The 15,536-nt window shown below is 38.2% G+C and overlaps 1 protein-coding gene and 1 long non-coding RNA gene across 4 annotated transcripts in view; one reads left to right on the top strand and one right to left on the bottom strand.

Annotated features, from left to right (window-relative positions):
• Positions 1-15,536, top strand: part of LOC135438298 (aminopeptidase N) — a 46,461-nt gene that overhangs the window by 23,003 nt on the left and 7,922 nt on the right. For 2 of the 3 annotated variants that reach the window (XM_064696572.1, XM_064696571.1), the window contains 2 exons: positions 14,507-14,690; positions 15,038-15,307. In XM_064696572.1, coding sequence (XP_064552642.1) covers positions 14,507-14,690; positions 15,038-15,307 — 454 coding nt within the window. Of the gene's footprint in view, positions 1-10,895; positions 11,187-14,506; positions 14,691-15,037; positions 15,308-15,536 lie in introns of all 3 variants that reach the window. The other variant, XM_064696570.1, reaches the window with a different exon arrangement.
• On the bottom strand, positions 4,277-5,597 carry LOC135438299 (uncharacterized). Its single transcript, XR_010437869.1, has 2 exons — positions 5,261-5,597; positions 4,277-4,796 (listed from the first exon to the last, which is right to left on the bottom strand). It is a non-coding gene; the product is annotated as an uncharacterized LOC135438299 (long non-coding RNA).

Here is a 15,536-nt window from a genome sequence, read left to right as displayed (position 1 = left end):
ATGTTTGCCGCTTTATAGATAAGCTCTCAGCTTGGGGCTGGTATGCAAAATTGACCAAAATTGGCAAAAAAAAATAATGGTTAGGCGCAAATAAAAAAATAAAAACCGCATCAAGCCGGGAGCCAGATCGTGATTTAGTCGGCATGGAAAATCTATTGCCAAAGTCGGGTCAAACACAAAGGCGATGTGCCCCATGTCTTGCAAGTCTCAATGGAAGCCAGCACGTATTCGCAGTGCTTAGATTGCACTTTAATAGATAATAAATTGAGGAGCCGCCTGAGCGCCTGAGCGACTGAGCACCTGAGCTGCATAAAGCTATAGAACGTGTTGCACATTTGTCATAATGCGGAACAAATAGCCAACATGATGAATGTGCGGGCATAGATACATTCGGACAGATATAGCAGATACCATATGACAGCCCGCTGAAAACAGAGTTCAGCAGTTGAGTTCAGACGCAGCCCACGCAGTTGAATGCAAGACATTTTTAATTGAAATTGAAATTGTTTCAGTTTCGGGTTTGGGTTGCTACAAATTGGCAAAAATAAAATAAAAATAAGATAAAGGAAAAGACACAATTAATCAATTGTCATAATGAAAACGAATCTTTTATGCGTGGGCCTTACTGCCAATTGGACAACGACTGGGCCCTCGGGCGGCATTTGAGCGCAGGTGTGGGGCTTGAAAAACTTCATTTAATTTACAAAAAATTTACCCGAGACACAAAAGCCGAATTGCCAACAGATAAATGTTGGCCATAAATCACACGTCTCTCAATGCCAATTGTGGCATGCGTGCGGATCAAAGACCCGGCTAAATCCACAAGCCCACACACACACGCACACACTTAAGCTAATCCATGTGTATATATTTTCCAAGAGAATTACCTATATTTCCATTAGCTCAAAGCGAATGTCGCATCGTGCAAGCACTTTTAGCAAATAATTTTGACAGCACTATAAATAAAATATAATTTTTGCCTGTGTGCATATAAACAAATCCTAAATACTTTTCAACAAAAACAACTACAACAACAACAACAACTACAAAAATTGTACAGTGCGTGACAATGTCAGTGCCAGCGAGTGAAAACGAGAGCAAAACTAATTTGGCATCAGGCCAAATCAAAACCCGATTATGCCCCGTACGTGTATGAAAAGCATAAAAAAATGAAATGCCGTAATAACAAATAGAAGAGAAAAAAATATAACGAAACAACTAAAAATACAACATTCAAATCTAATAAAACTGTTGAAAAAACATGACAAAAACAATAAACGAATTAGAGCTAAGTAGAGACTATGCCATACCCTGTACATTGTGTATTACTTGGTTAAATGCTTAAAACTTTCAAAATTCGTATAGAAGCTCGAAAAAAAACATTCCCTCTATTTTGGTTTGTTTAGATATATTTCCTGCCTTTAGGTTCGGTTTGTTTTTCACATTCATGAATTCCGAACAAAACTTGACTTCTCACAGTTTTCCAATTTTTAAATAAACCAATAAATAAAATGTTATAAGCTATCTTTTATATGAGACAATGTTTTTAGTGAAATGCTTAGCATTAATTAAATTTAACTAGTTTTTATATAATTTTGTTTATCAAAATTATGTAACTGTTTATATTCAAATTCCTTATTATTTTAAGATTTTTTTTTGGCTCAGGCTTAAATTTGATTTGGTTCAAGCTTCAATTCCGGTTCCTATGGATTTTTCTATATTATTATTCAATCAAAGTTTGTTGTTAGTGAAAGATTGTTTGAAGCATTAAATCAACAAAATGGGGCTTAAGTCCCGAGCGTGGTTATAGACTTTCTATATACATATCTGTGGCAGAGATCTGTAGGACCCATACGATATAGTTAAACATAGTCTAAAATATCTAAATGCATACAAGGTCTCAAGCTAGATGTTAACTAGTCCATAAATTGAGTATACCCTAACTTAATGCCCGTTTATTTTAAGTATAGGCACACATAACAAGACGTCCAGTTTGAAATCCTAGCCAATAATTTGAGGCTAATTTGTATGGCGGAACTGTGTTGTAGGTGTAAATATATACGCATAACAATTCACCTAGTTTATTGGGCATGAAATGCACACAAAAATGTTGGTCGATTGTGCGACAACTTAATGCCCCCGAAGGACACAAAATACGTAATTATATAGAAATTATAGTTTATGAGCTACGTTTAATTTGATTATATATTAAATGAACGACTTACTTAGGGCGTGTTATTCATTTGTTGGCGTAATTTCGGGGCGGGGTTACGCTCAAGGTTAGGCAATTGCCATTAATTGCCGGGCTTGGATATTTATTTAAGATCTATAATAAATTGCCAATGAATATAGCTTCTTGGAATAATTTAGCTAAATAAGCCATAAATAAAATGCACAAACAAAAGGCAATAAACTGCGGATTCTACAATAAATATTTCCAACTACAGTTGTTATGCTCATCTCGTACTCCATTAAATGCAGCTTTAAGAAAAACAAAAGACGAAAAAAAACACAAATTTTAAAACATTTAATTGATTGGCAATACGCGTTTCAATGAACATATCCATTTTCAATGGAAATTGCTTAATTACAGTTGTGAGTTTTAATGAAATATAAAAATAGTGCAATTCATTTTGATATGCAAAGTGCTACAAATTGATAAAGCACTCGAATTACATATTACAAAACATGCAAAAACACGAGCTCATCAGAAACGGATTGCATGTCGGGCGGACAGAAAAAAAAAGTACAAACCACTTTGTTAACGATTTTTGCGTGAAAATTGTTAAATAAAACAGAATAAACTGCTGCCAGCGACTGCGCAATACTCTGTTCAGGGTGCAATTACAGCTTGAACCAGTCGAAATAAGGCGTGGCCATACTATATTTGGATCGCTCTCCTCCTCCACAACTGTGGGACACAGTGACTTTTCCAGTTTGCCTAAATCTTGTGGGCGGGGTCAATAAAATATATAAGACTTTGTCCGATGCAAAAATATGGGAATAAATCTTTCAAGTTCCAAGCCTCTAGCTTCAATAATCGCGAAAAGATAATCACATATAAACAACTCAAAAGCCTATATACCCCTCTTCACTTTGTGAACAGTGTACAAAAAGTGTTTTACTCGCCATTGTTGTTGCTCTTTGCGGTTTGAGTAACGTGTCGTTGTTAATTAAAACTGAGAATTGTTTGGAAATTGTATTTTTGTTGTTTAGTGTATCTTTCGGGTCAGTCATTGCTCTAGGACGCATTGTCGGGCATTGCTCATACGCCCCGTTGTACATGCGTTGTAGTTTTTCTTTTTTTTTTTGCCACAAGGTTTGTTCAACCAAGCGAAGTTCATCAGAGCTAAGGTCCACTGTAACAGGTAGCGAGCAGAGAGACAAAACTTAATTCCATTTGCTTGCCAAACTTTTTTTCATTGTTTTGTTTATTGCCCGCTTTTTATGGCTTTTGCGTTTGACATGCAAAAAAAAAAAACTCAAATGTTTGTAGGCGAGTTAATTCGCTCAGCCGGCCACTTCCCCTCCAGCTCTAACAGCTAATGGAAATTGGCTCGTTTGATAACTGACGACTGCTTTGTTGTTATGCGCGGCGGTTTCTCTGTGTGTATGTGTGTGTGTGTGTGTGTGTGTGTGTGTGTGTGTGTGTGTGTGTGTGTGTGTGTGTGTGTGTGTGTGTGTGTGTGTGTGTGTGTGTTTGCATTTGGGCTGGCGTCATGCCGTCATTTTCAGTCAGTGAATTAGAGTGAGCGCTAATTTAATTTGCAAATTAGCCGTCGCTCGACAAGTGTCAAATTTAGCCCAATAAATACGCATAGATCATGTGCTAGGTGCACAAAGTGCCGCTCAAAGCGCTACGTTTCAAAATAATCTCACAGATACATAGGATTCTCTGAGACACAATGGTATCTCATAAATACAAAGGTATCTTTTAAGCTGAATGATGAGCTGTGAGAAATAACTGACTTCTTATAGATATAAAAGTATCTTACAAATACAAAATATCTTACAAATACAAAAGTATCTTAAAGGTACAATAGTTTCTCACAGATACTTTAGTATATTTTGATCAGCTATGATAAATAACTGACATTTAACAGATATAAAAGTATCTATCAGATATAAAAGTATCTTTCACGTACAAAAGTATTTCATACGTACAAGGCTATCTACCGTAGGATCCTTGCCTGGAAAGCTATGGCAAATAACTGACATCTTACAGATAAAAAAAATACCTCACAGATAAAAAATATTTTGAAAATACAAAAGTATCTCATAGGTACAAAGTATCTTACAGATACATTAGTATATTTTAAGATGCATAAAAGTCTCTAGCAAATAACTGACATCTGTTCCGTTCATCTTGCCAGTCTCTGCCTTGCCTCTATTTTATGCATTTCCTTTTTTCATTTTGATAATCCCTGCAGGCATTTTACATCTCAGCAGGGGGGCAATTGTCTTTAGCAATGCATGTCTGTTGGCACGCCCACTTGGCTGTGCCCCAAAGGCGCAGCTTCTGCAGCAACCATCGCTGAGGTGTCTCCGCTGATAAATCATGGCAGGCAGCCCGAAGCTGACAGCATTTAGACCGTCAGTGCCACCAAATTATCTGTATGTCGAATGCAGTCAGTCGCAGAGCCGAGCATAGCCGCACACTTCCCTACCCTACCCGCTTCACACTTCAAGGTAGCGTCAAGTGATGACAAGTCCAAACAGTTCTCAGGGCTTTGCATTGTTTGTGCCCCATGTTGTCACAATGTGTTGTTGCTCTGTTTGAATTGTTGTTTCTGACGCTGAGATACATAACATTAAATATATATGCATTTACACAGAAAAAAAGTTTGGGATAATTAAGTTATTTGTACCGAATGCTTAGCAAAAAATTACTTTAAAATTTCAAGTAGAACGTTTTCTGAAACAACATAAAATATTGAAATAAGTCAAAATTCATGACTTCAGATATAAAATCTTTTTTGAAGTACAAACCGTTTGTAGGCCCAACAAATAAGTTTGCTAAGAATGAAAACAGACTAAAAGTGGATTGAACTAAGTTCACAATTCAAATTAATATGATGTTCAAATCAAAAAAACCATATTTAAAATTATGTTTTAGTCAAAACATTCTGAAAACAGCCCTGTTTTACATTTAAATCAATCTCATATTATATAAAAGCTAAGCCTGTTTCAGCTCGAGTTAAGCCAATTAAGATTAAAATGGGCTATAATTAAGATTTTTATAAGAGAAAAACCAGCTTACATCAAGAAGTACTTGATTTTCTTCAGTGTATGTATTTCGGGGTCTCCATCTGCCACGGCTACCGTTGCGCAGTGCAAATAATGCGACTGGTTTTCAAGTTTGTCTGCGCCGGAAATGTGACTTCATCTGTGACTCCTCTCATTAGCCACTCGCATAATCAGCTGCATTGTTTTCTTGTTCATATTATCCACAAATTATCAATAACTATAGCAGAGATGTTGGCGAGTTATGCTAATCGTGCGTTAAGCTAAATCGATTTTACAATAGATTTGATATTTTGATTAGAAACAACTCGGCTACTGCTTCATTTTCGTTTCTCTGCCCCATCAAATTATTAACAAATTCTGCTGAATTTACAAAAAAGATGAAACCAAAATATAAAGAAATGGAAGATGGAAAAACTGAAAGCGAAACCAAGAAAAACAACAAATAAAGCTGTGTCGGCGTGAATCAAAGAAAATGGTCTGGTCCCCAGGCCTGAAAATAAACAATTTGTGAGGCGTTAAAGCAAACTGAAACCCAGAAGAAACAAAAAAAAAATAACAAAACATGACCACAATATGAACTAGTGAAGTGTTTTTTTTTCGCTTCTTCTGCTTTTATCGAGTTGAAAGTTTGTTTAGATTTCAAGTTTGATGCGACACAACAAATGAATTGTTTATTGCCGCGGCACATGCAACATTTTGTGCAGCCTAATCGAGTACAAAACTATGCATAAATCGAGTGACATTTCCGCAGAACCTTCAAAGTACCTGCCCCTCCCCAAGCCCCTCCGGGACATGCAGTGAATCAATGGCACTTTAAAGAGCCCTTCACTCAGTAATTGCAAAGCTGAACGCTTCATTAGAGGCATGCAAAACAATATGGGCAATATAACTGACTACCGGGCGGCACTTGGATAGTAGCGCTTAGCAGACACACACACACACACACACACACACACACCCACACCCACTCAGAAACACACACACTCGCAACGCGTTCTGCAAAGTTCAGTCAACTCTGCGCTTGGCTTTTAGCTCTTTATTTTCAAAATAAACGAGTTAACGATTCAGCTGAACAAATTACAGGAACGGAGTTGAAATAAAAAAATAATAACATGAAGAATCAGCAAACATTATTGTTATACCCTGAACCCATTAAAATTGGGTAGCTTATAATTTATTGTCGATATTATGTCACATTTCCATAATATCGATAAAAATCGATTTTAAGAATTGAGTTTTTAAGCATAACTCGAAAATTATTAGAGCTAGACACACAAAACTTGGTGTGTAGATTCTTATATAGTATACACAGATTAATAATATCTCCGTTTTTAAATAAATTCTCTCATTCTCCCCGAAATTGAAGGAACGTCGTTTTTAAAGGTAGAGTCCTGCACTTTGGCATATCCACAAATTTGTGTGCTATATTTAAGTCCTGAAAATTGCATAAAGATCGGATAATTAACGTCTCAGTTAAACCAGAATGCAAAGTGCGCAGCTTGCGATGTGTGTGCTTGGGTGTGTGTATAAGTGTGTTTTTCATGTATATGTATGTATGTATAGAAGAAAGCAAAAATGTCTGTAACGACAGCTCGGCGCTGAGCTCGCGGTATCTCCAAGTCGGGCAACCCCGAACTTGATATAATTGTGATGCTTCCTCTTGTTACCATTTTTAGATTGTTGTATTGCCAGACATTTTGGCTGCGTGTTTAAATTGTGAATATTTTTAATAACATTTTAATTAGCCAGTTTTTTTTGTGTTTGGATTGGAAACTAAGTGTACTTACTGTACGCATTCAGTTGACCTACATTTTTGGGTAGGGGTACCGCCACTTGTCCACATTTTTGTGGAGATTCGAAGACAGACAGTCTTGGCTTTCTTCTGTTGCAAATATGCCTTGTCACATCTTCAACATCTGTCAACCGCTTGTAATTAATGCGAAAAATTGCCAGCTTCTTTTTTTGTATACACTGTTCACAAAGTGAAAGAGGGTACATTTGTTTCGCTATAAAATATATTCGCTTTAAAAATCCCTTTAAAACTTGAATAAAAGTACAATTTACTAGAGAATAAACAGTTAATTACCTTAATATACCATAAGAGCAATCAAAAAAAAAAGAATAGATTTTTTGCATAGTGTAATCAAGACTAATTTAAGCTGTTGGTACACTATACACAGAGTATGGCGCAGGCATTTGCACCCGACTGCAACGGTACTGACTTGTTATTCTTTCACTTCCTGAAGAGCTGCTCAACCAGGGCCGGAATTGGGTCAGTGAGCAATTAAATCACAGGCTGCGAATACGAAATGTAAATGCTGCAAACAGATCCCGAACATATGGCGGGCTTTAATAGGGCGACCCGCTCCAACAAAGAGAGAGAGAGAGAGAAAGAGAAAATCAGAAAAAGAAGTTAATCAAGCGACGGAACTATCTGAACATGGCATCTTGGTGTGACTCATAAATCTGGCCAGAGCCATCACCCAACGAGTAGAAGAAAGAAATTCACTTGTAAACAGAACAGCAAACAGAATTTGTTTAAATAACCCATTTGTCGACCCAATTAACACACATCTCATTTCCAATATGGGTTATCATTAAACGAGGTGTTGGGCATGTTGAATTGGGAATGGGTACGGGAAGTGAAAGAGGCCCACATGCAACAATTAACGAAAAAGCAGCATAAAAAGCAGCGATTGTCTGTCATTTCTGTGATTTCGATGGTAGCGATAAGATAAAGGCAACAATTGGGCTACAATTTCTGGTGCAGTGGAAAGCCGCAGCCAAACAGTTGAAAATGACGTAAATACGACTCTTTCTTTCCGCCCTGTAGGTATACATAGGTAACATACACAGCCGATAACATATTGTACGCGCTATCAGCCTCAGGGGGTCTTTCACAACAAAACATTTGTTGCAGCCGAAAAGAACTGTTTTTTTTCTATGGAAAGCACATTTTATTTTTATCGACTTCCTAGTTTTGTGTTTAGTTTTGGGTCTGGAGTTCGCTTATCTTTGCGAATTTTCTAGACAGAGTTGCGCATACGACGCGTTATCTGTGCGCACATAAATTCCATTTAATTCCAGTTGGCTAAAAACAAAACAGACTAGTTAAGTCTTTAGACGGTGGCCATTCACAGAAAGATATACGATTTAGCTGGCTGCTTGTTAATCGATTTACATCTATTTTACGACTACTTAGTTTTTTGGAACTATTCAAGATCAAAGTCGAACATTTTGGTGTACCCTGTACTCATTGAAAATGGGTCTTAAAAAAGGGTATACTGGTTCGGGTCAAATATAAGTATGCAGGCAGAAGAAGGCTTCTTCAATGCCTTGGTACATTTAATTATTAAAATTGTTTTGTATCATTTTTATTTTATTCGATGAATACCCCAATTAAATTAATATCGATATATATATATATCGATGGAAACATATCAGCTATCGACATATCTCATAAATTATAAGAGCTGAAGCCAAAATTTTTAAAATAACAGAGTTTAAAAGATCTGAAATCTCTGCACACATTTGCGCGAATATCGCGATTATTTCAGAAAGATCTTATTACGGACATTATAGGGAATCTGCTGGTCGAAACGCTCGACTGAAGGCACTTGGTTATTTAACGGGTTGCTGTTTGTGCTGTTATTGAACTCTAGTTCATTTGCCCATAGAAACGTCGCCATAAAACGCTCGAAAATTTAACGCATGATTGAGTCAGAACGCTATGGCACAGTATACTCCCTCTCTCGCTCTCTCACTCTAACAGTGCCTACCCCCTAACTCCATCTCACTCTGCTGGTAAAACGATCTTTTGTATGTGCGCAAAATGCAAAGAGCAAAAAGCATTTCAGTTTTATGGGCCGCAGAACTTCTTAATGAATGGCGAATCGGAGTAGCTGGGAAGGCATTCGGTTACAATTTGCCTGCCCCACAGATCGATGAATCATTTTGTGGTTTACAAACTTTCCGAGAGGGCGTCTAAGTATTCGAAGTATTTGAAATGCGAGTTCGGTCCTTATGCTCGTTCACAAAGTAAAAAGGGTACATAATAAGCTCAAGCTAGAGATTTGAAATTGATACTCATGCATATCCGCATCAGGCAAAGTGTTTAGATTATTTGGCTATGCCCAGTGTGGGCGGGGAGAATCGAAATAATATACATCTTCCACAATTTTAGAGCTAATGTCTCCCAATTTTGAATGCACACTTCTTTAGGAGTGCTGCCTCTAAAGATTTATAAAAATATTTTTTACCCTGTGGGCAATTTGACTGATAGCCTTTTAGAAGCTACTTATAGGCTGTGAACGCGTATTACACAGTCGGTCGCTCCCGACTGCAACTTTCTACCTTGTTTTTTATACCCTGAACCCATTGAAAATGGGTAAAGAGGGTATAATGCATTTGTGCAAATGTATGTAACAGGCAGAAGGAAGCATCTCCGACCCCATAAAGTATATATGTTCTTGATCAGCTTCAATAGCCGAGTCGATCTAGCCATGTCCGTCTGTCTGTCCGTATTTATGAACGCAAGGATCTCAGAACCTATAAGAGCTAGAGACTTGAAATTTTAGCTGTAGGTCCTCCTAGTCCCCGCGCAGATCGAGTTTGCTTCGATATCGAAATCCTGTTTTTTGAGCGATTTCGGTAAATAATATGAGCTAGAGTCACCAAACTGGACATGTAGCTTCTAGAATAGTATATATATATCAAGTATCTATCATTTTATACCTACGGCCTGTTGGAAGAAGAGGGTTCAGGGTATCCCCTAGTCGGGAGCTCCCGACTAGAACCTCTTACTTGTTTTTTAATCATTTTGCAGTTTTAGACATTTGAAATAATCGAACGATTTCATAAATGGTCCATAAACGTATTGCTTTCATTCTTAATTTATAGTTGTTGAGGAGCAAAAAAAAAAAATTTATAATATTAAAAATCAAAAAACGAAATTCCTAAATACTATTTATAGCTCCCCATTGATTTGATTGGTAAAGTCCACACTCTTGGGTGCTGCTGGCAGTGCTCTATATATAGCTGTGGGCGAGTACTTATAAACATTGTGTGAATTGTGTTGAATTATTCGCATAGATCGCGTATTTTTAGCAACATGTGAGTGGAAACATTTAAACATTTGGCGCCGGCAATTGAACTCGTTTCGTTGTGCCTATTGTTCTTGTTGTTGTATTTGTTGTTGTTGTAATTAAAGCGATCCGTTGCAACTGCAACAACAACAACAACAACAATATGAGCACGCCCCTCGTTGCGACACGTGCCAGTGAATAGCTTCCTTTCCGCCCTCGCCCAACTACCGAGCCCCTTTGTCCACCCGACAGCTGCGTCAATTTGATTTAATGCATTTCAATTGTTGCGACTGTTCATTGGCATCGATTCGGCATCAGCGACACACACACACCCGCACACACATATTCTTACTTCACATTTGCTTTTAATTTCATTGCATGTTTTTCATTAATTAAATGTTGATTTTACGCTTAAGAGAACGCATCACACATTAAAAAAAACATTCACCTGGCTTTTACTCATGTTGCTCAAAATTTTCGCATTTTCTCTCTCTCTCTCTCTTTCTCTCCATTTCTCTCTCTCTCTCCGGCTCGCTCTCTGGTTTTTCTCGCGCTTCTTTACAGCCATCATATCCTATCCCAACTTGCAAAATTCATCAATCTATGCGCCAACAACAACAGCGAACGCTAGCACCGCCATCGAGATAGCTCCTGCTCCATCATCCGCATCAGCACCACCATCAGCACCACCAAAAAGCTCATCATCCGATTCATCCACAACGCCAGCTTTGGGCGTGGCAGCTGGTCGCCCGTTTCATGGACTTGTTACGAAATTGCGTAATTTCAAGTTTGACGATTCGAAAAATATTCGAAAACGTTTACATTTCGATTTTATATCAAAGGACAGATTTTTGGGTATGTTTCAAAATTTTATAATTAATTAAGTTTTAGAACGTAATACCTGCCCGTGGCCAGTCGGACTCTAATTAACCCCATTTGACATTTTGATTAACAATTCGGTGAGAATTTTTACGAGCTCGAAATTCCCGAATTAATTTCAATGTCGCCAGCTTAATGCCGCGCTCCAGACTGCGACTCGTAGGCGTTTTAGTTCCCCAATGAAACTGGCGCCTCACGCACAACGCCCACACACACGCAAACACACACACACACACACACACACCCACAACATTTCCTCTCATTCACAACTTAATTCAAATGTTTTTATTGTCTTTTAATGCTACTTAAACTTCGACTTGTGCGTATTAATATGCATATGTACATATACTTTTTATATACATATATACATAAATATATAATGTCTGGTTCGGCTGGAGGAGGAGCGTTCAAATTGTCTGCTGTTAATGAACACGTGGGACGCAGCATGTGTTTTTGTACGCTTTTAATGAAATTCTTCAATCGTTTCTCACCTAACCACCACCAGGAACAAAAAAAAACTCAAAGCTAAACAAACAATAAATAAAAACTAAAAATTGGAAGAAACTACTTTTGAAAAGCTTTCAACATGAGTTACAATTTCTGACAACTGATTTATCCGCTGCATTTAACATGAGCTACATCAACTTGCAGCGACGACTCGTTTGGTTTTAATTTGGTGGTTACCACAAAATGTTGTGTGTGGCTGCCACATAAATTCCATCAGACGGTGGCACGAAAGCGAGAGACAGAGATCAAAGCCGGTGGGTGTGCTGCTGCGACTGCTGGTGGTTGCGGCCAGCAGATGTTGTCCCCCAAATAGATTAACAACAGCGATTCCCGAGACAGGTGGAAAGTTTTAGTTGGCCTTTACGTTCACATTGTTAACCCCCTTTTTGCAATTTAATTAAAACTAACATACATACACCCAAAAAGTCACTGCCACTTAAATTTGATGGTCAAGCCCCCTCTCCTACTCTCTCTCTGATCCACTCTTGCCCTCACTCTCCTTCTCTCTCCGTCCAACACATCATAAAACGCCCAGCGGTGGAGGAGGCCCATTACAGCCAAAGTCCATCAACCACGCAGTTTGTTGGGATCATGCTAATCGGTAATTGAAAATGCTGAACACGTGCGTCTCTGCTGCTCGCATTCATTGGTCATGTCCAGAGGTAGTTGTTATGGCAAACAGTGGGCAAGAAAAGTTAAGCAACAGCAGAAGATCAGCGAAGAATGGCAAATAATGAGATTATAAGTCAAATAATCTCTAGAAGTATGACAATTATTCTTCAAAAATTTATAGTAACTCGCTGAGCATAAGCTCAGCAAGTATTAAGTCAACTTTTTTGAGAAGTATCATAAAAGATCTTTAGACAATCTACTCAATGAAATATCTTCAGACAGCTCATTCAGTAAAATTTAGGGAAGTGCCCTAAATATCATTTATCTCATCTTTATTTTCCCTAGTTTCTCATAGATAAAGTTCACACTGAGAGAAACTTAAAAGAATTTCTCATGTTTTGTTCCTTATATTTTAAACACCATTCGTTCAGAAAAATACTAGGTTTCAAAATGGACTATTAATATATTTAATACAAGCACTATTATAATAAATTTATTCCCATTGATAGTCGAAATTTCTTAGATTGCGTACTGTAATTAGAAATTTACACATCTGTTCTCAAAGAAGAATTAAACATTTTTCTCTAAGTGTTGTATTTGATGATCATATCTAATGATACATTATAAAAGCTTCACAATCATGTGAGAAATTCTTAGTTTCTTCTAACCCGCTATTTGGCTATCTTATCAAGGTGTGAACTGACTTTCGCGCAGCACTGTCATTGCTATTTGCTTATGCATAGCCCACTTGCTGACTCTTTCGTCTTTCTACAAATGTTCCGGCCTTAAAAATGAGCCATACATTAATTTCACTCATGTTTTCGCCATATACGAAATCAGTTTTCAACATTGAGTTTAATGATCTTTGGCTACCTCAGAGACCACTTGGTAACGCCACGGAATCGTTCCGAGGCGCATTCATGGCGCTGTCAACACCTAACTAAATGGCCCGTTAACATTCAATTTCCTTCATTCTCATATTGGCTAAATTATGTGCATTGAAAATACTGCGGCAAAGTGCAAAGTTCTATAAACACTTCATAATGCATCGGTATGCCAGGAATGCCATAAGCGAATGTCTACGAATGGCTCTACGAATACTTTCTAGTGCACATAAAAAAAAGCACAAAAAGATCAGCTTCTCCGGCACGCTGAAGTTTGAATACCCTTCCAGATACATATTCTTTTAAAGCAAATATATATATATATACTAGCGGGTATATCCCGGCCTTGCCCGTGGCACCTCATACGTGCGACCGATCAACAGGACAGATGCACAAAGACTAATTTGCCTAATAAGGCTGGCGTCTTTGTGAAGCCGGCATTCATAATAATACAATAACAACGAAGAGCACATCTCAACTAAAGCTCCTGCGCTCATACTCACAAATATTCACTCCTAAGATAACGGGATCAAAAGCATTGCGACCAATGGCGTTGGTGGACGCTTGAATTTCCTTATTGGGGGTAATAAGAATAATAAAAAAGACAGGCAAAAGCTGTATCGACTCGACTGCTAATGCAGAATATACAGTAGCGTATTACTTAGTACTGCTGCCAAAGCCTTTTTTAAAAATATAAATTTGTAATACATTAACATTGAAAGATAAATTTAAACAAATATTTGGTGGTAAAAAATTAATATTATTTATTAAAAACAATATTTTTTTAATATGATAAAAAATGGTCGGTCAAGATATGTACAGTACGACCTCGCTCAACGCAACCCTCGTTACACGAAACTCCTCGATAATTGCAACACCCGATTTCTTAACATTGTAGAAACAGCTGTTCAGAAAAGTATAAATTGTAAAAAAGTACAGACCACAATTTCTCAATTTTTCAAAAAATAAATAAAGTAAAATGAAATCCTTGCTTTGAACACAGAACTATTCGATTTACTTTAATTTATATAGTTTATAACCCTTATAAATCGTCAAAACCATTTTTTGCCCATGGATGATATATTTTATGATGGTTCCTCCATCTGACAAAAATACAATAGCCTTTGCAAGGGTATAGAAAAAACATTAAAACACTTGGACAAAACATAAAGTTTACAACCAGCTCGTTAAAAGTGGCCCATCAATTGAGGCAATTGAAATTTGCTTTAATTTCGTATGCTAACTGATCTTTTTCTCTAACTCTCCCTCTCTCTCTATCTCTCTGTTTAACAGGTGGTCAGCTGAAGACCAAGAATGGACAGAAATATGTTTTCAATGGGCCACCATCGGGTGTTTATGTGTCCAGGACCTGCCTGGTCATTTCGGCCTTCATAATGGTGGCAGCTCTAATATCCTCTGTGCTTATCACCTACTTCCTCACGTCTCAGAGCCTGCCCGCGATGGTGCCCAGCCCCAGGTGAGTAAGCGCCCAGTTAACAGCTACACAAATCTAAGCCCGTTTTGGATTGTGGGTGTGGCATGGTTATAAATTTGTTACTGTTTTTATAGTTTGTATTTTTTTTTTTTTTTTGCATTCTCGTAATGCGTTTTGGCAAACGAGCTAATTGACTGTGGACAGTCGAGGCGGAAGTGACCTCATTTCAGGTTCGTCTTGAAAGCGAAAGCAATTGGCTCGTTTCCTCTGACGCATTTCGAGGTGCGGAAGGGTCAAAGAAGCTGTTTGGAACCAGGGCGCGCCATTAAACAAATACAATTAAGCACTTTGCATAAAACCCAATTTTTTTATTTTCTATTCCAACACAGCGCCCAGGCACACTCTAAGGATTCGCAGAGTCATGAGAACGATGCAACGAGCGATTCGCACGCAAATGCAGCGCCCTTGGCGAATGCCAAGTTCGATATACCCGATTGGCTGCAGCAGAAGAAGAAACCCACAACTTCAAAGCCAGAACTGCCCGTGGTGGTGCCGCCCGTGGGTGACATAGCCCAGCCAGAGGAGACGCTGGAAACCCAGGCAAAGTCTGTGGAACGGCCGCTGCAGCTGTTTGAGGGCTGGCGCCCACTACACTACAGGTAAGCTACGGGGATGGGACGATAGGGGGGTGTTTATCGGGGCACTACTCAATCTTGCACTTCAGCCTCAAATTGAATAATGGCTTCAATTGCGTCCACACGCGCGTTGTTCCACCTCAAATTGCTTTGCATGCCCGCATTTCAATTGGAAGCCACGCAAAGTGTGCGGTCTGATGGACAAGTTGGCATAAATTGCTTGTGGAGATTTGTTGTCTCTGCCATTTCCGGC

Source organism: Drosophila montana, unplaced genomic scaffold (assembly GCF_035044405.1).
Source record: "Drosophila montana isolate Dmon_TW-CO22-7 unplaced genomic scaffold, ASM3504440v1 contig_3848_1, whole genome shotgun sequence".
Taxonomy (NCBI): domain Eukaryota; kingdom Metazoa; phylum Arthropoda; class Insecta; order Diptera; family Drosophilidae; genus Drosophila; species Drosophila montana.
Note: the sequence above shows the minus strand (reverse complement) of the source record. Positions and strands in the feature narration are given on the sequence as shown.